The 25,678-nt window shown below is 41.0% G+C and overlaps 1 protein-coding gene across 50 annotated transcripts in view; it reads left to right on the forward strand.

Annotated features, from left to right (window-relative positions):
- PHF21A (PHD finger protein 21A) overlaps positions 1 to 25,678 on the forward strand; it is a 200,824-nt gene that overhangs the window by 139,503 nt on the left and 35,643 nt on the right. For 22 of the 50 annotated variants that reach the window (XR_014837024.1, XM_085011347.1, XM_085011363.1 and 19 more), the window contains 4 exons: positions 7,732 to 7,932; positions 15,646 to 15,897; positions 17,116 to 17,205; positions 20,749 to 21,042. Coding sequence is in view for 49 of the 50 variants with exons in the window: in XM_085011347.1 (XP_084867473.1) it covers positions 7,732 to 7,932; positions 15,646 to 15,897; positions 17,116 to 17,205; positions 20,749 to 21,042 (837 nt within the window). In the remaining variant the exon portion in view is untranslated. The remainder of the gene's footprint in view (positions 1 to 7,731; positions 7,933 to 15,645; positions 15,898 to 17,115; positions 17,206 to 20,748; positions 21,043 to 25,678) is intronic. The other 28 variants (XM_085011366.1, XM_085011342.1, XM_085011375.1 and 25 more) reach the window with 3 other exon arrangements.

Here is a 25,678-nt window from a genome sequence, read left to right on the forward strand (position 1 = left end):
GCATGTATTCTGCGTAGAATTTGGTTGGATCATCTATTGTATTTACCTCTCCCGGAATCTCTTTCTGTCTTAGGTTTCTGTGAAAAGAGTGCTACCTACATTATCTCAAATTGTACCCAGAGCTTGGAGTAGGCAAAACAATCTGTTTATCTGAGCAGTGTTCCGTAAAATAATAGAGGGGTTTGGTTTTGTTCTGCCTGTTCCCTCTCCCCATTTTAGGACCATTATTGTGCTTAAATTGTATTTTCATATCCAACTTGTCAGGGACAGCTACTGTGCAGCCATTTCCAATCATATTCCTTTTGTGAGGAAAACCATAGCGGCTTCAGGGCAGAGCAGTGAGAGAATTTCTATAGTGTGTGGGACAGCTCTGACATTAACAAGGCAGTGCTGCCTTTTACGTTGTGGGGTAGAGCCCTGGAATGATGAATGACAAGCTGGTGGTGTGTGCAGGTCTGTAACAGATAGTTACGAAGGGCCATGCATTTTACTGAACTGGAGCTCAATTTACAAATTAATAGCCTCTGTGTCCTATCTCACTGTGGTACAAACACAATGATACAGGCACTTTTTTATATTAGCAGGCTGCTAAATTGTGCGGATTATAAATGGTTCTTGTGTTTTTTTCTGCTGTTCTCATTACTGTATCTAGGGTCTTTGCTGGGTCAGGCTACATTTAAATTGGACATCTATTTTATGCATTCAGAATATGGCCCTGAACTGCCAATAGAGGTGTAAGAAATCAGAACCGTATCTAGATTTCTACACAGGGAAATATTCCCAAATGTGCTTGGTTTCTGAGATAAAAAGGCAACAGGTAGCATTTTCTTTCTTAAGCCTGTACTTTTTTTTTTTTTTTTTTTTTTTTTGGTGATTCTCATTTTTTAAAAAAGTAACATAGCTTGAACAAACAAAATGACTCGATGTTAAAAATAAAGTGACTAAAAGATAATTGACATTGGAAATAAAAGTCACATTTAATTAACTGTTGCTCTGAGCTAAAAATTCGCACTAGAAAAAGTATGCTATTCATTTGTTATCATCTCTGATTTTCACGTTGCCCTCAACAGTTTCCTAAGCACTCCCCACTCCCCACCATTAATTCATTTGATCCTCAGCATTTTTTGAAGCAAACAGTATAGCTTAGGACTTTGAAGAAACAGAGAACTTAAACGCAAGCTAACTGGGTTCTGATTTTGGCTTCCTACATTATGGAGAGATATAGTGCAACTACCATTCCCAACACACATGTGCTCTTTTTAGTCTGTCTGTGTTGCTACTGTTTTGCCCTGGCATCTGGGTTTGTTACATTTTGAAACACTGTAGTTCTCCAAGGACTGAATCTCTCTTGAGTAAAGGGCTATGCACTTTGTCCTTTGATGCAAATTAAAGGCAGTCCCCATGTCCTTAGAAGGGTCCCTAGGTTTAGACAGAGTTTGACTCTAGCAGTCCTAGGAGTCTTTTATAGTTACGCATAAGGATTTGGAGGAAGGTTGGTTTGAGTTTATCTATTAGAGCATGAATGAACAAAATAAGAAAAAAAGTAGACTGCATTTCAATCAGGCTACCAAATAGAGTCTAATCCCCAATGAAAATGGAATATAAATCCCATGGATATGAGTAAAAGGTCTAATCTCCTGTGGAGATGGGATGTAAAACCTATTGATGTAAATATTAGAGTGTGTATGTGCATTTTGAGGGAAAAGTTAACCCCAAAGAATATTTTTTAATTAAAAAAGCCAAAGTCTAATCAGTATCGTGACATATGCCTTCTCCACCATCTGTTAAGCATCCATGTAGAGAAATTTGAACTTTAGCAGAAAAAAACTCTAATTCCAACTTCTGCTGTTTGTTAATTCATCTAAATTGCACTGTACAAATTCCCCGACACCTTGCAGAACTGTAAAATACCTTACGTTCCAACTCTAAGACCAAACAAATCCTCTTTAGTAGACAACATATACAGCTCACTGTATAAGATGAGGTTCAGCTACTGATCTGTCAAACAGGTGGTGTTTTTCAAAAATATATACCTTTTTTAAAAAAAGTTTTAAAAGGTTAGAAGCTATTTGTCTGATTCCAGCCCAAAACTGAATATCAGTCTGGGGGAAAACTTTTAGTGCCTTACAAAATGAGTGAAACGTAATTATTCTTAGCTAAGTATATTTTTAGAGATGCTGCTGCTAACATGCCTCCTCCTGTGTCTCCCTAGAACATTCCCTCTAATAACGAGTACCTGTCCTCCCATTGAAATTCACTTACTGCATTGAGAAGGAGTTTGTTTTGAGTTTATTGCTTCCTTTCCCTGTGGTTTTATTCATGAAATGGTGGAATCATAACTTAATTTTCCTTTATTTATTTATTATTGTTATTGTTATTATTATTATTATCTTTTTAGGTCCTTAACCATGGCACGTGGAGGGTCCCAGGCTAGGGGTCGAATCGAAGCTGCAGCTGCTGGCCTATGCCACAGCAACGCAGGATCTGAGCCACGTCTGCAACGTATACCACAGCTCATGGCAACACCAGATCCTTAATGCACGGAGCGAGGCCAGGGACTGAACCTAAGTCTTCATGAATACTAGTTGGTTTCTTTAGTCACTGAGCCGCAATGGGGAACTCCTAATTTTCTGTTTCCTTTAAACAGCACACACCTCTTACTCTGGATTTGTAGTTTTGTCACAAATGTTAGGCAAGTAATAGACCCTCATCTGGAGGATAATTATGTGGTGGCATTCTGAAGACTATTGTCCTGTCTCTTCCTGCATCTTCAGTGTTGATGAATGTTGGTGTTACTTATAAGTGCAGTTGCTTGACTTTCAGTTGGGCAGTAGAAATTTTTTCCCCCTCCTCTTTGAGTAGATTGACTTCATTAACAATGTAAATTTCTCCATGTTAGTTTTTCTGCACACAAAAAAAGTTTAATATCCTTGGTTTCATTTGGGCAGTTGGCAAGTCTGAAGACCTAGAAAGATTTGTCACTGCATTTTAGGTATGAAGATGGGTAAGATTTGCACTTGACTTTGTGGATTTGTGAAAAGTCACAAGACTATCAGTTTGTGGTGTGAAGGGGGAAACATTTTCAGATGGTGTGGTTCATCATAGGGGAAGAAAGGCTGAATTTGTAAGGCAGTGCTATGTAAGAAGATGTCTGAGTGGATGTGGCCCTCTCATAATTGATACAAGAACAGATAATGCCGAGTGGAATACAAGCAGGCTTAGTGACTGTGTGGCAAACAGCACCCTGAAGCATCAGCATCCAGTTGTGAAGGGCAGGGCCTTGTGCCTGGAGTTGCTTTTGAGAGATGTTGTCTGCGATTCATGTGAGGATTTGATGGAAAGAAACCGGTGGCTCCATTGGAGGGATTGGGTGGGGGTGGGGGCTGTCCTTCCATCTCGCCATCTACCTTCTGTGTTGACCAGGGCCATGGTACTTGGAGTGATTGACTTTAGCAGGAGAATGAACCCCATCTTCTGTTGAATCGGACCTATAAACTTATGTGTTTTTCTTTGGGATGTGTCTGGCTGTCGTGTGAACACGTTGATAGTATCGCTGAGTGTCACAATATTGATCACAGTGACTACCTGTCTCAGAAACTGTGACTTCAAGCGTCAGCGGCTCTGTGAACCCTCCTGTGTGAACAAGCGCTGATGAAATTTAGTGATGAGAATGTCAGGGGACTCGAAGGCCTGGAATCACATGCTGGGTTTATGGAGCGGTTCTTGACAGATGAGTTGAAGGGGGCGGGACTAGCCGTTCCGGAAGATGCCTGGCACATTGGCCTATTGTTTATAGCAAAAGTATTAAGGAGAGAAGATAATAAATGGTTAACTTCTCCTCCCTCTTTTCTGCCATCATTCTTTCCGGCTTTTCCTATTTCATTTCTTTTGCTTCCCCCCACCTCTTTTTAGCCCTCATCAACTTGTTAGTGAGTGACACATGGCCAGTTTGTGAGCTTAGCCTTTTCTCAAAGCTTCAGGATAATGTTCTAAGATAATTAGCCATGTTTAAAGGTCTCCTTTATATGCGAGTAACATTGAAAATATCAAATTGTTTATGCCTATAAACCTTCGTCAATGACCAGCAGAAGTCATGATTTCTTTGTTTAGCACATGATAGTAAAAGTATAGGCTCACTTCCTGTGGTGATGAGGGGCTACTCAGGAAATTAGCATGATACCCCAAGCTAGGATTTGTGGAATATTATAGCTGTATTCTCTCACTGCCACCCAGAACTGGTACTGACCCAGATCCGGGTCCTGCTAGAGTGAATGTGACTGTTGTATTTGCCAGAGTTGCAAGGCTGAACCAGAACAAGACTGGATTGTGCAATCTAGAAAAGCCAGCTTCTGCACAGGGCAACTCTCCTTTATTAGCCAGTACCTTCAAAGAGGATGCAGGGCCTCAATACTGCGGAGCACCTCCCCGGCAGAGCTCACCTCACTTCAGATTATTGGTTTTCAAAACGCAGCGGACAGATATTTAATTGGCAGAAAGTATCAGTGCTTCCCCTGGACCTTGATTTCCTAAAAAGAATTTCATCGATATGCAGAACTCTATGCTTGGTATTCTAATCTGGTGAACACAGCAAGGACTGCCGGGGCAACGCATTTCTGAGCTGCTCTCTGAAATAGGCCAGTGCCTTCTTTCAAAGAAAACATTACCCAGCTCCTGTGATCTGACCCGTATCCAATCTGCACAGTTCTCTCTTTTTCTTTTTTTTTCCCCTCTTCTCAAGGACTAATGTAAGTTTGCAAGTATTTTGATCCCATCTCCCTTCCCCCCTTTGTTTCAGGCCCTGGGGGAAGAACAGTTGTGACTGCAGTGTGACTCACTGGCTCCCCCTTTCCTGATTCTGGTTCTGATTGGTCGTCACCTTGCTCTAGCCGTCTGGCTGCAGAGTTCTCTAGCCTGCGACCCTGTCTAGTTCTTTCCCCTACTGTTCCCTCTGTTGTACAAAACTCTGAGAGTGGGGTTCACCGGGTTAGGCAGTAAGTAGGAGAACTCACTGCATTTCCTTAGGATGGCTGTAGAGGAGAAACACACCCTTTCCTTTTGTGCCTGGTGTAGTAATTATTTAGTTTCCTGTGCTGTTTTTGTTCAAAGTTTATTTTTTGGCAGATGTCACATTTGTGTTTGTATTATTTCCTCTAGGTTTCTCTCCTCCCCCTGATTTGAGCTGGGGGTTTTGTTTTCGTTCTGGTAAAGGGTCTCAGTCTCTTTGCTGATGCTACCTAAACTTTAGCTAGTTTGTTAATGTTTGATTAATGCTGATTAATATATTGCGGAGGGGGACTGAAAACAACTCTAGATGCTTATTTAGTTGTTAAATATCTAAATGTTCTGGCAGTCACCAAGCAATACAGTCTACATATGTGATACTCAGAATTATCCACAGCACCACTGCTTTTACTTCTCCTTCTCCTAAAGTGTATCCATTCAATTACTCTGCCTTTTATTCTTGGGAAATAGGATTTTGAAGATTTGAAAAGTTAATTGTATAAGAATTTGATATTTTTATTAATTTGCATTTTTAGTATTCTACAGATGGTTTCTGGAAAGACTTTGGACGCTGCCTTTTTTCTTTTTAGTATTTAACTGCTCAAAGAGGCAGTGCTAGCAGAGTATAAAATATAGCAGACTCCCCCCCACTGCCAAATTGGCCTTTGTATAATATTTTTATTACCTAAAAAGAATCGGTAATAAAAATATTAAAAATTTTCTCAGAAATGTATTTTATATTGATTTAAAATTTTTAAAAATCCGTTTTCTAAATATCTTAATGTTCAAATATTTTAAACAAGTAAGCTGTATGTTTGGGTTCTTTATTTATTTTTTTTTTAATTTTTTTTTGTCTTTTTGCAATTTCTTGGGCTGCTCCCGCGGCACATGGAGGTTCCCAGGCTAGGGGTCTAATCAGAGCTGTAGCCACTGGCCCACGCCAGAGCCACAGCAACATGGGATCCGAGCCGTGTCTGCAACCTACACCAGAGCTCACAGCAACGCCGGATCGTTAACCCACTGAGCAAGGGCAGGGACCGAACCTGCAACCTCATGGTTCCTAGTCAGATTCGTTAACCACTGCGCCACGACAGGAACTCCAGGTTTGGGTTCTTTAGAGAGTATGCGTAATGTAGTTAGAATCATAAGCAAGAATCAACCTGCCCCTCATGGATTCATTTGACCCTTTATTTAAAGGTCTGCATTTACTTCTCTGTTTAAAATCTGTATTATAAAAATAGCGACGTAGGGAGTTCCCTTCAGGCTCCGTGGTTAACGAACTCGACTAGGATCCGTAAGGTTGTGGATTCGATCCCTGGCCTCACTTATTGGGTTAAGGATCTGGTGTTGCTGTGAGCTGTGCTGTAGGTCACAGGCGTGGCTCGGATCCAACGTTGCTGTGGCTATGGCTGTGATGTAGGCTGGTGGCTACAGCTCTGATTCAACCCCTAGCCTGGGAACCTCCATGTGCCACAGGTGCAGCCCTAAAACAGCAAAAAAAAAAAAAAAAAAAAAAAAAAAAAAAAAAAAAGAGAGAGAGAGAGAAGAAAATAGCAATGTATTTTGTCGGAAATAACAAACCTTAGCCGGCGAACTCACTTGAAAATGCAGAAGAGTGCTGCTTATACTTTCCTGCAGCCGTTAGAGCAGGAGAATCAGAACCCAGGTCTGGCCGCAAATGGTTATTATGTTTTCTCTGAGCCGTTTGCCTTTCTTTGGTTCCATCAGTTTACACATCAAGTGAAGAGAACGAGGACATTTTCTTAGCTGCAGAGTTCTAGGTGCAGAATTTAGTTGTGAGCAAAATAGGTCCACACCCTGATGGAACTTACATTTTGTTGAGGTGTATTATTATAGTAATGAAGGTTTCTAAACATACCGTTTTCTTGGATTTGAACAAGGACTGAAGGGTTTTTTTAATCTTAAGTTAAAATATTCATTCATCTCATGTAGCTAAAACCCTACTCTGCCTAAACAAATTTATGTGTCTCTCCAGATCCTTTCCCAGAAAAGCAGTCTGCTCATGAGTTACATGTTTCAGTAATTTAGAATGTTTGTTGTGTATATTGCATAGTGCTGGGATTACAATTTCCTTGTTTAAAAGTCTGTTTAATGGTTGAAACTGGGATAGAGACATGGTATCTATTTGATTAACAAAAATTAGTATGAGTGGTATCTACGTAATCGGACGCAAAGGAAAAAAAAAAGACTAACAATATGCCAATCATGGTTCCAAGTCCTTTCCCGGAGGCAGTTTGGTACTCCTAAGAAGCCCGAGGATGTTATTAATCACCTCACTTTACAGAACAGGAAATTGAGGCACAGGTAGGATAAGTGACTTGATCAAGATCATGTAGCTGATAAGGAACAGAACTAAAATTTGAATTGAGGAAGTATGTCTCCACGGTCATGCCTTTACTACTCTGCTTGGCTGTACTGTCCCTCCCACCCGGCACACTCCACTAGTAAGAGGGAGTCCCACCTCTGCTGTGTGAGCTCCATTAGTTTTTCTTCTCATCTGTGAGCCTCGGTTTCCCTTTATATATAAAACATTTCTTATGCCAGTGGGTTTCTCCTCGGTTGTCTCATCTATAAATTTTAAAGGTAAGAAGTTTTGGACTAAGCTCATTACAGAAGAGATGTCAGAGGCACAGGAGTGCCTCCTCTTTCTACACAGCTGATAGACCAATATTCTGATAGATTTTATTCTGTTTTGTCCTTATTTGGTAGAAAAGAGTAGTTGAACAGCTACGGAAGAACCTGATAGTAAAGCAAGAACAACCAGACAAGTTCCAAATACAGCCATTGCCACAATCTGAAAACAAGCTACAAACAGCACAGCAGCAACCACTACAGCAGCTACAGCAGCAACAGCAGTTCCACCACCACCACACCCCAGCTGCATCCTCTCCCAGCCTGACCGCTTCACAGGTACAAGTATGGATGGGGCACCGTAGGCTGCTTTCTTATTGTCCTGTTTTCAGACTGTGTTGAGTGCAACTAGCACTTAAACAACAGTTATTTTGGTTACTTTTTTATACTGTAACTGGGATAAGAATTACTTGAAATTCATTGGCAGAAGAAAATAACATTACTAAAGAATCAAAGTGAAGTGATTTCCCATCTGTCCAAAGAAGGCAGAAGGGTAATTAATCAGTGACAAAGGAAAATTGCTTCTCTGTATTAGAACAGAATTAAAGTCTTATTTTGTATTTATTTGCACTTGCTCTAAAAGTCTGTGTGACTTGACCACCTCAAGAATTGTTTTTCTGGAATTCTTAGCAGTTAAGTGTGGAGATAGTCCAGGCTTAGTGCCCTTGGGACCAGGTGGAAAAAGGCATTTATAAGGTTCTGTGTTTCTATTGTTCATAGAAACAAAATACTCATTTGCCAGTCCATATTCATCTCACATGAGAACATGTGTCTGTTCTCCTACACTGAAGGGGATCTGAAATGGGAACTATAGGTCAAAAATAGCACTAAGGAGGGAAGCTTAATAACGTTCTAATTGATGTAGCTGTCCCAGTGATTTTACTGCAAAGGGCATTTACACTACCTTGTAATATAAGGATATTGAGGCAGTCAGCACACAGAAAAAGAGCGTATTTGGGAATGACATTCAACAAAGAAAAGTATCCAAGCTTGCTCTCCACACGCTTCTATGTAATGTGGCCTTACCTTTTAAAATGGGATGCATGAGCAGTGATTCTTGATCCATGATCTTATGCGTCACCTTGGCTAGACTGTTGAAAGCCATGGTTTCCCTCCCCAGAAAAATACACATTCATACCTAGTACTGTCATTTTGCATATCATTTCAAGGACCTTGAGATCTGAAACCTAAGCATGGACACTTCTCACCCACCAACACCATCTGCACTATGTCTTTATACAGAGAGAAAAAGATTATAGTTTACTTGGTTATTTGCCATTTATGGGCATTGGGCTAGTCCATATACAATATTTTGCAAATGAAAAATCCATTACTTGGGAGTTCCCATTGCGGCTCCGTGGGATAAAAACCCGACATAGTGTCTGTGAGGATGCAGGTTCAATCCCTGGCCTTGCTCAGTGGGTTAAGGATCCGGCATTACCTCAATCTGCGGTGTAGGTTGCAGATGCAGCTCAGATCCTGTGTTGCTGTGGCTATGGCATAGCTGGCAGCTGCAGCTCCAATTTGATCCCTAGCCTGAGAACTTCCATATGCTGCAGGTACAGTCATATACCATATATATATGTACACACACACATATTCTGCAGCACGTATATATACACTGAAGGTTACCAAAGATAGATAATATTTATTTATTTATTTATTTATTTTGCTTTTTAGGGACACACATGTGGCATATGAAAGTTCTCAGGCTAGGGGTTGAATCTGAGCTTCAGCTGCCAACCTACACCACAGCCACAGCAACTCAGGATCCGAGCCACATCTGCGACCTACACCACAGCTCACAGCACCACTGGATCCTTAACCCACTGAGCAAGGCCAGGGCTCGAACCCACATCCTCATGGATACTAGTCGGGTTCATTGCCACTGAGCCATAACAGTAAACCCCAAAGATAGATAACATTTAATAGAGGTGCTATATACTAGGACTTTCTTAAGTGCTGTACATACATGATATACAGTCTTCACCCCAACTCTAATTAGGACGTTATTATTATTATCTCTGTTTTTTAGAAATGGAAACTAAGACATGGAGATTTTTAAATAATTACCTAAAATCATGTATGTAATATGTGGTGGAGCCAAGATTTGACCAGATGTTCTGGCTGAAAAATTTGTCCATTTGCTATTCTAGACTTCCATATAATACCAAAAAAAGGGGGGGGGGGGAGAAGAAGAAATGCCAACATTTTTTAAAATGCCAAGGAAGAAAAAGGGAGAATCCTTGTTGAAAATCAGGTAGCTAGAGTGGCCTATATCATTTCTTCCCTAATCTCCAAGACTATTTGGAAATTAGGCACTCAAGCTGATTTTAAAACCCATCTGACCAAAACTTGTATTTCTTCTAAAACATTGCCTATCACTTTACTTTTGTTGGCGTTTTAAACAGTTTTGGCTTGGTTATTCTCTTTCTGAAGTACAATTTGGTAAGAAAGTGTTTACATGGAGGGAGAGTGGTAGAATCCATTGTTTCCTGGAGTTTTTCTCTCTTCACCCATGGAAACTTTCTGTTCAAGTACCATTTCATATCACACAGTTCAGAGGAAGTACTTATGTAATATGTTCAAAAGCTATTGCCTTCCCTGGTAATCTGAGTTACATGCTGCTTTGGGATCCTCTCCGTAAAGCAGTGATATGTGGCATCTCTCCATCTGGTAGCCTGCCTGATAGATCTAATTGACTTAGCTAAGTTTGTTTTATATTATTTTGTTTAGTGTAATGTTAAAAGCCAAAAGATCTCTAGGTTTGGGGGGGGGGTTGTTTTTAGAGCACGCTGTCAATCAGGAGTTGTCTGTGTGCTCCCTTCTGGTATACAAAGAGGTAGTAATGGCCCCTGCCTAGACTCTGGTTGACTGTGATAATTATTTTCATTCAGTATGTAAGTATTTATTGAGTACTATATGCAAGCCCTGTGCTGAGCAATATAGAGGACAGATTCACACATAAGACAGACTTTCTGCCCTCAAGAATCTAAAAAATTTAGAGAAGGAGAGGAAGATGTAGCTGGCAAAGAATACAATGAAAGTACCAGAGAAGAGCTGTGAAAATACCAGAGGACAGTAATACCGACTAGAGGGAGCAGAGCTCTTCATAAAGGATGTGGCTTTTGATCAGAGCCTTGACAGATAAGAGAGGTTTTAGTGACAGAGCAGAGCAGGAAGAGCATTAGAGTGTGGAGAACGATGTGAACAAGGGTATGGACTCAACAAAGTAAATGCAGGCCTTGGGAACAGCAAGGAGGCTGATGGGACTGGAACGTGACTACCAGGAAACGATGGAGAGGGAGATGAAACCAGAAAGGTAGGAAGAGGCCAGCTTGTCGAAGCCATCCAGCGTGTGGCAGAACTTTGGGGGTTTTGGCAGTCATAGGGGGTCAGTAAAAGTTCATGGGTTCAAGGACAAATGGGAAGTTTAATATTTGGCATATATTAAATGTCTAAGTCCAGAAAAGATTAACTACTAATTAGCAGTTTGCATGGGCAAGGAGGAGATACTAGGAGGAGAAAACTCTTTTATTCTGAGTCAGGTGATTAGCATGTCTCCAGGCCTGGGGTACGGGTGGGGAGGCAGGGGTTGGAGGAGCCAGTTCCCATTACTTAGCTAACTCCAACTTGTGTTTATATGTGTATTTTGAAATTTTTCCAATCTACAGGAAAAAAAAAAAAACAACAAAAACAAAAGAGCAGTTGAATACAGGTGTACCCCTCAACTTAGATTCACAACTCTGTCTTTTTTTTGGCCTTTTTGTCTTTTTAGGGCTGCATCCGAGGCATATGGAGGTTCCCAGGCTAGGGGTCCAATTGGAGCTATAGCTGCCAGCCTATGTCACAGCCACAGCCACAGCCACAGCAAACGCCAGATCCCAGCCAAGTCTGTGACCTATACCACAGCTCACGGCAACACCGGATCCTTAACCCACTGAGCAAGGTCAGGATCGAACCCGAAACCTCATGGTTCCTAGTCAGTTGGATTCATTTCCACTGTGCCATGATGGAAACTCCAACTCTGTCATTTTTAATCATGTAATACAAATGTAAAGAGGCATGCAGTTAATAAACCAAACAAAAAAACCCTTAGACAAAAGGGGAGGGGTTCTATTGGTAGTTATTCGAGAGTACAACAGTTATCTCTCAACAAAATAGATATGGAAGTTAATTGGAGCCCATAGTAATCTCTCTAAGTTCTTATTTGCACATTGGAGTCTATCTTTTTAAAATCCACACTTCATGCTTTGCAGGTTAAAAAAATAATAATAACTTCACAAAAAATAAAACGACTTTGCCGGTAGTGCTTCTTGCCATATTTTTTCTGCATGAACTAGGTTTTGTTGGAAAGAACCCCTTAATGAAACTGAGGGAACTGCTATCATCTCTTCAGGGTGATCAGACTCGGACAGTGTCAACCAGCCAGGGGCTAATCACAGCTTCAGGAAAAATAACTGTCTTTGTTCTTGTACACCTTTCCCCTCTGTGTCTTCTCTTCCTCCTGCCAGAGTAATTCACAGGTTTTCATTAGGTTTGGATATCAAAATTCTAGATTCTCTTTTATCATCTAAACTCAAAATTCTAGGAGTTTGGTTTATATTCCCTAGTACTTAGAATAGAATAAGCACCGGACCAGGAATAAAGATCTAAGCATTACCTGTATCAGTACCTAGTGTCAGTAAATGGTTAGCAGATATATTCTTGAAAAGCTTTTCATGGAGGTCCCATCATGGCTCAGTAGTTAGCAAACTCTGTGAGGATGAGGGTTTGATCCCTGGCCTTGCTCAGTGGATTAAGGATTTGGCGTTGCCATGAACTGCAGTGTAGGTCACAGATGGGGCTTGGATCTGGCATTGCTGTGGCTGTGGTGTAGGCCGGCAGCTACAGCTCTGAGGCGACCCCTAGCCTGGGAACCTCCATATGCCACTGATGTGGCCCTAAAAGCAAAAAAACAAAAACAAAAACCCTTTTCATCAGTGCATATGGTACGAGGTCCTGTGCCTCTGTGTACAAAAAAGAGACATGTAGATGTTGGAATACATAGAGTAAAATTAGCTGTAACTGAATATTCTACTTTATAAAGTAGAATAAAAAAATGTTAACTTGACATATGAACAAACGAGTTAGGATTCAGTGTTTTTTGCGTGTTGTATGGGATTCAGGTGAGTTTTTAAGAATAATCACTTTAGGATTATTCAAAATATTAATAATGACTTACCTGAACCAAGAATGTTTTAAATAAAAGTTTGTTGACTTCTTTTAAAATAGTAAACATGGAGTTCCCATCATGGCACAGTGGAAACGAATCCAACTAGGAACCGTGTGGTTGCGGGTTCGATCTCTGGCCTCACTCAGTGGGTTGGGGATCTGGCGTTGCTGTGAGCTGTGGTGCAGGTTGCAGATGCGGCTCGGATCTGGTGTTGCTGTGGCTGTAGGCCAGCAGCTGCCACTCCGATTCGACCCCTGGAGGTTCCCAACCTCCATATGCCTTGGGTGTAGCCCTAAAAAGACAAAAAGACAAAATAAATAAATAAATAAATAAAATGAAATAGTAAACATGCACAACAGTTTTTAAAATCCATGTCAGGAAGTGTTGCTGATTAGAGCTTCTCTTCCATAACCTGTGGTATCAAGGATTGAATACCATCTGGTGTGACTTGCTTACCACTTCAAAAGTTCTTTGTATTTAAATGTTTTACTTTGAAAGTTAGAGCTATTATCACATTGGATTAAAAACTTATTAAAAATAGCCGGTCATATAAAGTCAGTCCTAGCTGGTACACTATTGTAACATTTCTTTCTTTCTTTCTTTTTTTTTTTTTGTTTTTTTGCCATTTCTTGGGCCGCTCCCGCGGCATATGGAAGGTTCCCAGGCTAGGGGTCTAATCGGAGCTGTAGCCACCGGCCTACACCAGAGCCACAGCAACATGGGATCCGAGCCGAGTCTGCGACCTACACCATAGCTCACAGCAACGCCGGATCCTTAACCCACTGAGCAAGGCCAGGGATCGAACCCGCAACCTCATGGTTCCTAGTCGGATTCGTTAACTACTGTGCCACAACGGGAACTCCCTATTGTAACATTTCTGATGATAAATAGCATTTAGCTTTTATTTGGTTTTCAATACTGAGAGACAGTGGATGACCTGATACCTCCCAAAATAAATAATGATTGATGTTCTCTTTTTATTCCCATTTCACATTTGAGGGGACAGTGGCAAGAAGAATAAGCCATCCTATGTTGTTGACTTAGAGAAGAGGAAACAGTTGTGGGTGATTTTAATTACAAGCGTCAATAAGGATTGCTTATTAGGTTGTGATGGGATAGATGAGGCCAGATTATGACATTTTTTGGTTAAAAGGGAAAAAAAGGTGTTAAAAGATTAGATAATGCATGCACATGTGTATGCATTTAAGGCAGAAAAATTACTTAGAACCCAACAACTTAACGTACAACAACTTGCATGGACACTGAAATAGAAATACCCAAAGAAATTGTCCAGATCTATGTCAGGACAAGTGAGGTCCTTGTCACTGGTTGAGGGCAGTGCTGTCCAAAAGAACTTTCTCTGGTGTTGGAAATCTCCACTGTCAAGTTTGGTAGCCACTAGGCATATGTGTGAACACTTTAAGTGTGGCTAGTGTGACTGAGGAACTGATGTTTTAATTTTCATTTTGCTTTAGTGCAATTTAAATACTCACATGTGGCTAGTAGCTACCAAACTGGACAGGGCAAGTATAGAGGAAGAAGAAAAAGGTGGAGTAATAGTAAAATCAGAACCAACAAATTAGACCAGATTTGTTTTCATGTTTCTGCAACATCTCTGTCTTAAGTTGGCTAGTAGCAGTGGATAGATGTGTATGTCATAGCTATGAGGTTGTCTATAATGTCTTATTTTATAACTGCCTCCTTTAATTACTCTAATTATTAATAGAAAGTCTAGAAAAGTACAGCCTCAAAGCCTCAGTAGCCCTGGTGGAACATCAGTCAAGTCCTGTCACCTCAGTTCAGACTGATCTGTGAGACTTTCTGAAACTTAGGTGTTTGTTTCCACCTCGTTGCCTTTTACTGGGTCTTTGATTTACTTCTGCAGCAGGCCCACCAGAGTAAAGACGATATGCAGTGACTCATATCCCTTTGGTATCAAGAGCTGGTATTTTCTACACTAGTTGGTTCAAAGGTTTCCTTATCTAGAGTTGGGGATATACTGCCTTTGAGACAACAATTATTCGAATCCTCATGCGAGTTTCCCTTCCTCCTCTCCAGGGTGCCACTCAAAAGAATTAAGACACTGTCAGAGTTCCCATTGTGGCAAAGTGGGTTCAGAACCCAACTAGCATCCATAAGGCTGCCAGTTTGATCCCTAGCTTCACTCATTGGGTTAAGGATCCAGCATTGCATGAGCTGTGGTGTAGGTCACAGATGTGGCTCAGATCCCATGTTGCTGTGGCTATGGTATAGGCCGGCAGCCGCATCTCCAATTCAACCCCTAGCCCATGAACTTCCATCTGCCACAGGCATGGCCTTTGTATCACAGGAGGCAGACACCCAGAGTTACATGATAGCTATCTTCATATTGATGAGGTTGTAGCAGTTAAGGATAGAGATGGCAGGTACCTCATTGATTTGCAACGTCTACAAAGTTTAAATTAATTGAGAGCAAGCAACGAGTTAGAAAAACCCAAAGAAATAGGTACACTCACATTCTGTGTCTGTAAGCCTACCCCTTTCCTTGTTGAAAACTCTGTGCCCTTGTTAGTCTGATATTACTCCTATGAACTTGAAGCTAAATTTGAGAATTCCAGCAAACTAGATTGCCTTTCCCTGTAGAAAGAGCCGTACTCTCTGTACACGAAAGAAATGCTGCTATACCAAGAAACTTGACTGATGATGAGTATTACTGCTTTGTTTTCTTCCGGAGGTTAGAAGGTTGTTTAGTGGGATCACACCTTGGTGTCCTAATACCTGTCCTCCATGTCTCCTAGAAGACCGTAACTACAGCTTCTATGATTACCACAAAGACACTACCTCTCGTCTTGAAAGCAGCAACTGCGACCATGCCTGCCTCTGTTGTGGGCCAGAGACCTACCATTGCTATGGTGACCGCCATCAACAATCAGAAGGCTGTGCTCAGCACTGATGTGCAGAACACACCAGTCAACCTCCAGACGTCTAGTAAGGTCACTGGGCCTGGGGCAGAGGCTGTCCAAATTGTGGCAAAAAACACAGTCACTCTGGTAAGCCAGCAGCTGCTACTCATGTGCGCCCACATGAGAGGGTTCAGGATATGCATTTGTAGAGTATATCCGTTGTATGCTTCTGCTGGATTTTTTAGTCTCCATAACTCTGCTGCCATGCCAAATTCCCCTTTGGGGCTGGCAAGGGAATATGGCATTCCTATTATCTTTTCAAATAACTGTGGAGGTGCTCTGACAGCAAGGACCAAAACACTTTCAGGCATTATCTGAGGCCAAAGTATGACTTGACTTAAGGGGGAAAAATGCCCTTCCCAGAGGCAGAGTCACTGTTTCATGAAACTCTCCCTCCTTCCGCCCCACAGTCCTTCCTGTGAAACTTGAGTGTTTAAACTCTCTGGTGCTCTGTTAACTGATGTGGGGAAAATGCCTGACTGAATTCTTTTAGTTTATCTTCCTGGAAATGCACCCAGGGAGTATTGGAGTTAGTTGGGACACTTTAAAATTTTTCAAGAAAGTCACAAATTAAGGGCCCATGTCCAAGGTCCATCAGAAGAAAAAAAAAAAATCCCTGGGAGGAAGAAGTACTTGAACAAGAATTGTTCTTGAGATTTCTAAGGTAAAACTGTCTAAAACTGAAGTTCTCAGAAGATTGGAAAAAATATATCCAAAGTGTAGTTGTAAAAGTCCATTCTTAAAATGGAGGCTGAGAGCTCTTGGTGGCTTTTAAATAATGACCACTGAAACTAGAGGGCATTAAAGTGAAGCTTTACCACTTAACTGGGAATCTTTAGAGAAGCAACCAAATAACTCTGCCAGGTGCTGAGAGTTAGATTCTCTATAGGAATAAAGCCATACACTGTTAGATAAAGCTCTTCTATTGGAAAAAAGCCCATTTGTCCAAGGCAGCAAGTTTGATTTTACTTTGGATCCATTGTTGACATTTAAAATAAGTAAGTGCAGGAGTTCTTGAATGTGAAAGAAAATTGTCTAAGATTGCTAAGCCTGCTATGTTCTACATTAGATGTGTAAGGAAACAGAAATACAGTTGGTTCACTTTATGGGGTAAAGCATGCAAGTGGGAGAGTGAGAAAGTGTCTTAAGGCAGTGTTCATTCACATGATTAATTCTGCAGTGAAGTCTTGTCGAAAATATTGTCTGATGCCGAAAATAGTGATGCTGAAAATATTTTTAAAATGCTTAGCTTAATATTGAATAATTATTGTCCTCTCTGATTTACTTACCTTTCTCATTTTTTAGCAGGTTCAGGCAACACCTCCTCAGCCCATCAAAGTACCGCAGTTTATCCCCCCTCCTAGACTCACTCCACGTCCAAACTTTCTTCCACAGGTGAGTAAACCAGTGGCAAGCCCAGTAATAGGTTAGATGGGACAGAAATCTTCATGGGCCCTTTCTAAGCAGCCTGCAATGCACCTGTTAGCTCAGCTATGTTCAGTTCCCACTTAGTTAGAGTCTAGCTACTGATCTCTATACCATGAAGAAGGTCATTTTATCATCAGGTTTCTTAGCAATGACCAAAAGTTATAGCAGGGGGATGTAAGGAAAAGGACATTTTCCTAAGGTTAAAAGAATCAAGATAGCACCATTTTAAACATTACAGTGTTAAACTTCCTAGAAGAAATTTGCCAGAACTGCCTGCCAATGGGGAGGAAATGAAGTTACCACTTTTTCCCCCCCTGTATGCCAAGGAGAGTAGGGAAGAAGACAGTAGCAAAACCAACCAGTAGAAAGCATTCAGTTCTACTCTGGGAAGCGATGGCACTGAGCATCATACTTAAACACAGTGTCTTACTGATAAAGATTTAGACACGGGGTGTTCTCTTGCGGTGCAAGGGGTTAAGGATCCTTATGGCAAAATGTCAGGATTGCCCCGGTCCGGACCTTGAGGGGAGTTGCCTTGTGTGGTAGAAAGGGTGGGGGTTCCTATCTGAGGCCCCAGCTTCAGGCAAAAAGAGTAGGGAGAGGACGTGTGTGGTCAATGGCCATAAATTATTTCTGAATTGCCTCTGGAGAGGGGATGGGCAGTGCCAACAAGAGATAAGATTATTTCAATCATTTATCACATAAATCCTTAATAAATACCTTAGGAATCAAAAGAACACTAAGAACTATGGATATGAAGTTTTCAAGATAGTTCTCACCTCATGGAGCTTCATACGCATGTGCAGGCAATTATTGTGTCCATTATGGGAAGTCCAGAGTCATTTGATGGGAAGGACATCCAGTTCATGCTTAATGAGTTCATGAATATTACAGAAAGTTTCCATGATGATGGGACATTCAATCTTAGACCTAAAATCCTAGTTAAGTTAGCCTGACAAAGTTTTGGGGAAAGAAGAAAAATGTCCGAGGCAGAGAGCAGAGCATATATGCAAGTCTGAGATAGAAAGCTACCTGTGAGCTTAAGGAACCAAAGGACATTTGGTGTGGCTGAGCACAGGGGCCATGCAGCTGACTCAGGCTCGAGAAAGAAGTGAGGCTGGAGAAGCCACTGGGCCAGAGCCTTTGGAACCTCGTAGGGTATGTAGGAATTTGGGCCTTATCCTGGGTACAGTGGGAATCTGTCAAATTATTTTCAAAAAAGTTGACATGATCAGATTTTTGTTTTAGAAAGTTCCCTCTTACTACTGTGTGGAGAACAGTTTGGAGATGGTCCAAAGACTGTAGCAGGAGAAACATTTCAGACATTGTCAACCATAACGATAGCTAATGTTTAGAGCATCTTGCTATGTGCCACTTACTGCACTTAGCATTTATGTGGATTTTCTATTTTAATCCATACAACAAGCCTAGGAAAGAGCCTAGCTCTAGTTCTTTTTAAAGGTAAGAATCTAAGGCTTCATCTGTGTTTTTCAAATGGTGGGTCATGATCCATTAGTAGGCTATGATACCAATTTAGTGGATTGTACCCAGAGTTTTTAAATAAAGTGATAATAGGAAATGTTAGAGTACCTAGCACGAAAGTATTGCTTCATGAAGTTTTTATTTTATGAAGGTATAGATGGATAGCTGTGTGTGTGTACTAGTTACATGGTGAAGCCCGTTTCTTGTTCTGTGTCTGCAGGATCCACCACAGGGTTGTCTTAGGTGCAGCTAAGTATGTGGACTCTCTCAACAGTCAGAGGCCACACTTGGCACCGGTCTACTTGGAATGATGTAGGGCAGAAACCGGAGCTTGCCCCAAGACAGACGTTTTTCTCCAGTGCGAGTCCCTAAAGTAGTCCATATAAAGTCTCTACACTGTCCAGGGACTGCTCAGATACAGAGAAATGGGAGCTTTATCAGTGCCATGGGAGAACCACCCTGGCACAAATGCCTTATGCCTCACAGGTGCCCAGCATATCTTGTAACAGTTCCGTAGGTGTAGTTTTCAAGGTCTCCACACTGGACATGCCCACTTACAAGAGTCACCCCACTTCAGGAGGCGCAGAGCATGGTGTCTTGTCAAGTATTTATAGTTCTCCCCATTCAAATTCGATTTGGCAATGAGATAGCTTTTTTTTTTTTTTTTTTTTTTTTTTTTTTGCCTTTTAGGGCCACACCCATGGCATATGGAAGTTCCCAGGCCTAGGGGTCGAATCAGAGCTGCAGCTGCTGGCCTACGTCACAGCCACAAAACCGTGGCATCCTAGCTGCATCTGCGGCCTATGCCATAGCTTGCGGCAGCACTGGATCCTTAACCTCTGAACCACAAGGGGAACTCTGAGATGTCATTTTTACCATAAGCAGTGTTGCCTGCTAACATAGTTGACATTCTTACCCTTAACAGGTTTCCTGGCTGTACAACTAGAGAGTTAACTGAAGGTCAGACATTTTGCCCACAGGTCACAGCTTAGAATGTTTGGAAAATACTGGCTTAGGGAGATCAAGTATGTTATCTTAGGTTACATGTCTAGTGGTAGAACCAGGATTTGAACTCAAGCGAGGCTGACCTCATGTTTTTAAGCAGAGTTTTCTGCTGCTGTTTTAGTAAAGCAAACACAAGTTAGAGTAGTGGCGGTGAGGATAGGAAACAGACATTTGAGAAGGATTTAAGAAGTAGAAATAGAGTAGGACTCATTAGGAATGATTCTGAAGTTTTTTTTATTAAGAAAATGCCATTTACTGAGGTGGTGATTATAGGGAAAAGAAAAGATTGGAAGGAGTTGATGATTTTTAGATGTGTTGATTTAGAACTTCTTCTGAAATGCCCAAGTAGAGATGTCTAACAGGCAGTTGAATATATGATTTTGAAGTTCAGGAAATGTCTGGTCCCGAAATGCAAGTGTGGAAATCTTTAGTACAGAGACAGTAATTGCAGCTGTAGGGTGGTGAGAGTTCCCAGGAGCAGTGAGGACATTGGGAGGAAAAGGGGTTCCAGGACAAAATTCTGAGAATATTTGGGATTGGGCAGAGGTAGAGGAAGGCATGAAGAAGATATAGAAAGGAAGTGACCACAAATAATGGGGAGTTAGAGGGCCAGAAATGGGTGAGGGGAAAATTGAAACCATGGAGATGAAGAAATTTAGAATATGAAATAAGAGCATTGGCAGCATTGTTGCCATATGGGCACAAGTTCAGGGTGGGGCCAGTCTCTGGATTGGGCAGTTGACCTCTGCCTGAAGAGGTGGCATGGTGTAGAAGAGGGAGCTATGGTTTGAAATCAGAATAACTGCATTCTAGGGGAACATTTGGATCCTCTTAAGAGCTGATGCATCTTTTATAATCTTATATCTTGAGGTCTATAGAGTTAATAATACCAAAACAAATGCTAATAAATATTTGTACTGAATACTGTTTCACATATATAGTGTAGAGGATCTGGCAGTGTCTCAGACTTATAGGACTTGAGACATTTAAGTAATACGATAATTGTTCTTTCTTTCTCCATAGGTTCGACCCAAGCCTGTGGCTCAGAATAACATTCCTATTGCCCCAGCACCTCCTCCCATGCTTGCCGCTCCTCAACTCATCCAGAGGCCCGTCATGCTGACCAAGTTCACCCCCACAACCCTCCCTACCTCCCAGAATTCCATCCACCCCGTCCGTGTCGTCAATGGGCAGACTGCAACCATAGCCAAAACGTTCCCTATGGCCCAGCTCACCAGCATTGTGATAGCTACTCCAGGGACCAGACTTGCTGGACCTCAGACTGTACAGCTTAGCAAGCCAAGCCTTGAAAAACAGGTACAGGCAGAATATACACCTGCTTTGGGCAGTAGATTTGCCGTTGAGGCTGGGAAGTCTGTAAGGGGTCTTTATCTTCTCAGGGGCTCTTTATCTCAGCATCAATGTCTGTTGCTTATCTTGTGATAATTTATCCACAATGCAAAAGGGTCATTCTTGCCAAGGAAAGTTGGGTTGCTTTACCCACCATCCCCTTATAGATGGATTCAAATTCCTGTGTGAGTGAGCTCCCCCTGCTGGTTCTGAAACATAAATTCACAAATGGGTTCTGCTGCCCTCAGTCAGGAAGCACAGGTGAGGTAATAAACAGAAAATGCCATATTCATTTCAGCCCAGCAAAAATCCAGATGAGGATATCACTATGAAAGGAAGACTTTCAAAACAAAACAAAAAGGATTTCACTTCAAAGATTTTCCCTTATCAAGAGCCAATGAAAAAATGACCATTTCTAGAATGCATTCTTTTAACTCTCGGGAATACAGCGATTTTAGCTCGAATATTGAAGCCTTTCATTTATATTTCTAAAATCAGATTTTCTCTTACAAACACAAGGCTATAGAAACTTCCCCAGGAGTTCCCATCGTGGCTCAGCAGAAACAAGTCCAACTAGGAACCGTGAGGTTGTGGGTTCGATCCCTGGCCTCGCTCAGAGGGTTAACGATCCGGTGTTGCTGTGAGCTGTGGTGTAGGTCACAGATGCGGCTCAGATCCCACATTGCTCTGGCTGTGGAGTAGGCTGGCAGCTGTAGCTCCGACTGGACCCATTGCCTGGGAACCTCCATATGCCATGGATGCTACCCTAAAAAGACAAAAATAAATAATTAAATAAATAAATAAAGATCATCAAACATTAAAAAAAAAAGAAGAAGAAGAAAGGAAGAAACCTCCCCAACTACTTAAGGGTTCTATGACAGAAAGACTTCTAAAAACAAGAAAAAAGATTTATAGGCAGTCACCATATTCTATTTAAAGAAAGATCAGTGGCCAGAAAGGATTTTGCAAAGAAAAGCATCCTCTTTCAAGAAAGTTGCTTTTTAAAGTCATTGACCTATTTCTAATTGTTCAGGCTTGAGTTCTCATTCATCTGAAAATAGTCTCTGGTGATCCTGAGTCTTCTGCTTCTGGATGGCTGACCACGATTCAGATAGGCTGGCCAGATGGCAGGGAATGAGAAGGCTTCCTGCTGCCTTGGCCGTCTTGAACAGAGGAGCCTTCTGCGTAGAACACCGGCTTCCTACCCAGGCGGCTCATAAATGCAGCCGATCTTGCACTATGAAGCCGGGTACAAAAATCTTGTGTCAGGAAGTACAAGTGAGAACACATCTCTATTCCTGGAGAGCCTACTCAAACCCCAGGAAGTGCTTTGAGGAATATTCAGAGATAAGTTACTTGCATGTATTTTAGATCAGAAGTTTTCAAATTTATTACCAGTAGAACTTCAGGATTAAAATATTGAAGGCAGATGCTTAAACGTAGAGGTTAAGGTGGGGCATGCTCAGAGACCATCTGGCCTCATGTCCTGTGCTTGCTCTCAAAGGACCTGGGGAACCTTAGAGCTGTAAAGAGTGTGGCTTCAAAACACTCTTTCAGATGATTAGATATTATTTCTCTTTGCTCTCTTTTTTGATAAAGATTTCTAGGAGATAAGAATGCTTGCAATTTTGTTTTTAAATATATTTTTTTCTGATTGCAAAGGTAATACATATTTATTGTAAGAGAAAATTCAAACATTACAGAAATATATATTGTAGAAGGTGCATCCCCTCATAACCTATGCAAAGAGTAAACTTCTCCCATAATTTTACCTCCTAAAAGTTGAGATTATATTCCTCCACAGATTTTCTATGCATATACTAATCTTTTTAAAGCAGAAGGCAGAGTCAAACTGTATATTATTTTGTAACTTGTTTTTTTTCTTACTAGATCCTGAATATCTTTTCATGTTCTAGCTTTACATATTGATAGAGCTTTTCATTTTAATTATAATATCAGAAAAAGATACCCATGAATTCTTAAAAATTAAAAAAAATTCTTTTCTATGAGTAAATTCCATGGTCTCTCTTCTTGTTTGTCTAATAGAGGAATGCAGTCATTGCTGCTTTTGTTTAGCAGGCAACCTGGCATAGCAGTCTTGGAGGTTACCAAGCTCAGTCAGCAAGGATTCTCTTTAGACTGGACTCTATTCTCAGAATTCTCTTACTTCAGGTCTTTCCACTCTCCCTCTTTTTTCTTTTTTCATGTTTCATTTCCAGTATCTCATTTGTAGCTGTTAAGAGAATTCATAGATGGGCAATATGTGGGCACGGGAGTACCACTTACAGCCTACTTACAGCTATCAGAACCCATGTCCAACATCTCTCTGTGAGCAGGTTAGATGATTTCCTGTCTACTTTCTACTCTTTCCTTTAGGGCATAACAGTCACTTAATAAAAATGTGTTAAGGAGTTCCCGCTGTGGCACAGCAGGTTAAGGATCCGATGTCTCTGTGGCGGCACAGGATCGATCCCTGGCCTGGCAGTAGGTTAAGGATCACAGCTGCATCCTTAACCCACCTAAGAATATGGCATAGGTCACAGCTGCAGCTCATATTCGATCCCTGCCCTGGGAACTTCCATATGCCACAGGCGTGACCATAAAAAACCCCAAAACAACATGTTGATTACATGCCCTCTGGCATGCCACGTTTGGTGTCTAACGTGAGGGTTGATAAGTTAAAACCTGTACCTTCATAGAGCTCAGGCTAGTGCATTTGGAACAGGCCCTGTGGCTCTGGCTCCAGAGGAGGAAGCCTAGCAGGTATGTAGTTTTCAAAGGCCTCCCCACCTTTGTATAGGAAAGGGAGAGGCAGAGGCAGCTGTAACAAATAGTGCTCTCGCTGCTTCCCCCATCAGGCACCCCCAACTTCCTTGTCCACTCCTGCTTACCCCTTATTAGAAGTCACATGACACTGTGGCTGTGAGAACATGAGAGGTAGGGTTTAAAGAGCATTGAGGCTAGAAACATATTTAAGGCAGAAGAGTAGATAAAGCCAGACAGACTCCCACTGCCTCCTTGTATGTCTTTGTCCTCTCCAGCACCCGATGACATGGGGCTAACCTCCTGTTGATGAGGACGGGCGAAAAGTGCTGTGAGTCTGTTAGACTATGCTTGACGCCGTTAGTTCTCAGGAATTATCTTCATTTCTTATTCATGCCTCCCCATCCCACTCCCTGCCCCAGAGACCCCTATGTGTGTCCCCAAGGCTAAGCTGCTGAAAGAAATCCTAGGTTCTCTGGGAAAATTTGTCAGCTTGCCACTGTCTCCCTACTTCCACATATATCTTATATAGCAACCTGCACAGTATCCTCGAAAAAGAGTACTTCCAAGTTGACAGTATTGTCCTCAATTCCCAGTCTTCTTCCCTCCTAGGAAACTTGAACTGGTGACTTTTTGCCTTCCACTTTAATTTTTTTAATTTTAATTTTTCCTTTTAAAACTTTTACTTTTTTATTGAAGTATAGATGATTTACAATGTTATGTTAGTATCATAATCAGGGGTATAACAAGTGATTCAGTTATATATATATTCTTTTTCATATATATATTTTATATATATATTCTTTTTCATATTCTTTTCCCTTATAGGTTATACAAAATACTTAGTTCCCAGTGCTATACAGTAGTAGGTCCTTGTTGATTATCTATTTTATATATAGTAGTGTATATATTTTTATCCCAAATTTCTAATTTATCCCCCTCTCTCCCTTTCCCCTTTGGTAACCATAAGTTGTTTTCTGTATCTGTAGTTCTATTTCTATTTTGTGTATAAGTTCATTTGTATCATTTTTTCTTTTAGATTCCACATAAAAGTGATGTCATATGATATTTGTCTTCTGGCTTACTTCACTTAGTAGTATAATTTCCAGGTTCACCCATGTTGCTGCACATGGCATTATTTCATTCTTTTTTATGGTTGAGTAATATTCTACTGTGTATATGTATGACATCCTCTTTATTCATTCATTGGTCAGTGGACATTTAGGTTGCTTCCATTTCTTAACTATTGTAAATAGTGCTGCAGTAAGCATTAGGGTGCATTATCTTTTCAAATTATAGTTTTCTCTGGATATATCCCTAAGAGTGGGATTGCTAGATCATAAGGTAGCTCTGTTTTTAGTTTTTTAAGAAACTTCCATATTGTTCTCCATAGTGGCTGCACCAGTTTACATTCTCACCAGCAGTGTAGAGAGGATTCTCTTTTCTTCACACCCTCTCCAGCATTTATTATTTGTAGACTTTTTGATGATAGACATTCTGACTGGTGTGAGGTGATACCTCATTGTAGTTTTGATTTGCATTTCGCTAATAACTAGCAATGTTGAGCATTTTTTATGTGCCTTTTGGCCATCTGTATGTCTTTGGATTGCCCTTTATTTTATTTTATTTTATTTTATTTTATTTTATTTTATTTTATATTATTCAATGAATTTTATTACATTTATAGTTGTACAACAATCATCACAACCAAATTTTACAGCATTTCCATCCCATACCCTCAGTGCATCCCCCCACCCCCAACCTGTCTCATTTGGAAATCATAAGTTTTTCAAAATCTGTTGAGTCAATATCTATTCTGCAAAGGAGTTCATTGTGTCCT

The sequence above is a fragment of the Sus scrofa genome, chromosome 2, assembly GCF_054392235.1.
Source record: "Sus scrofa isolate SSC_HxYL_T2T_F1_AM1 chromosome 2, Sscrofa_HxYL_maternal_Yorkshire_Landrace_v2.0, whole genome shotgun sequence".
Lineage (NCBI taxonomy): Eukaryota > Metazoa > Chordata > Mammalia > Artiodactyla > Suidae > Sus > Sus scrofa.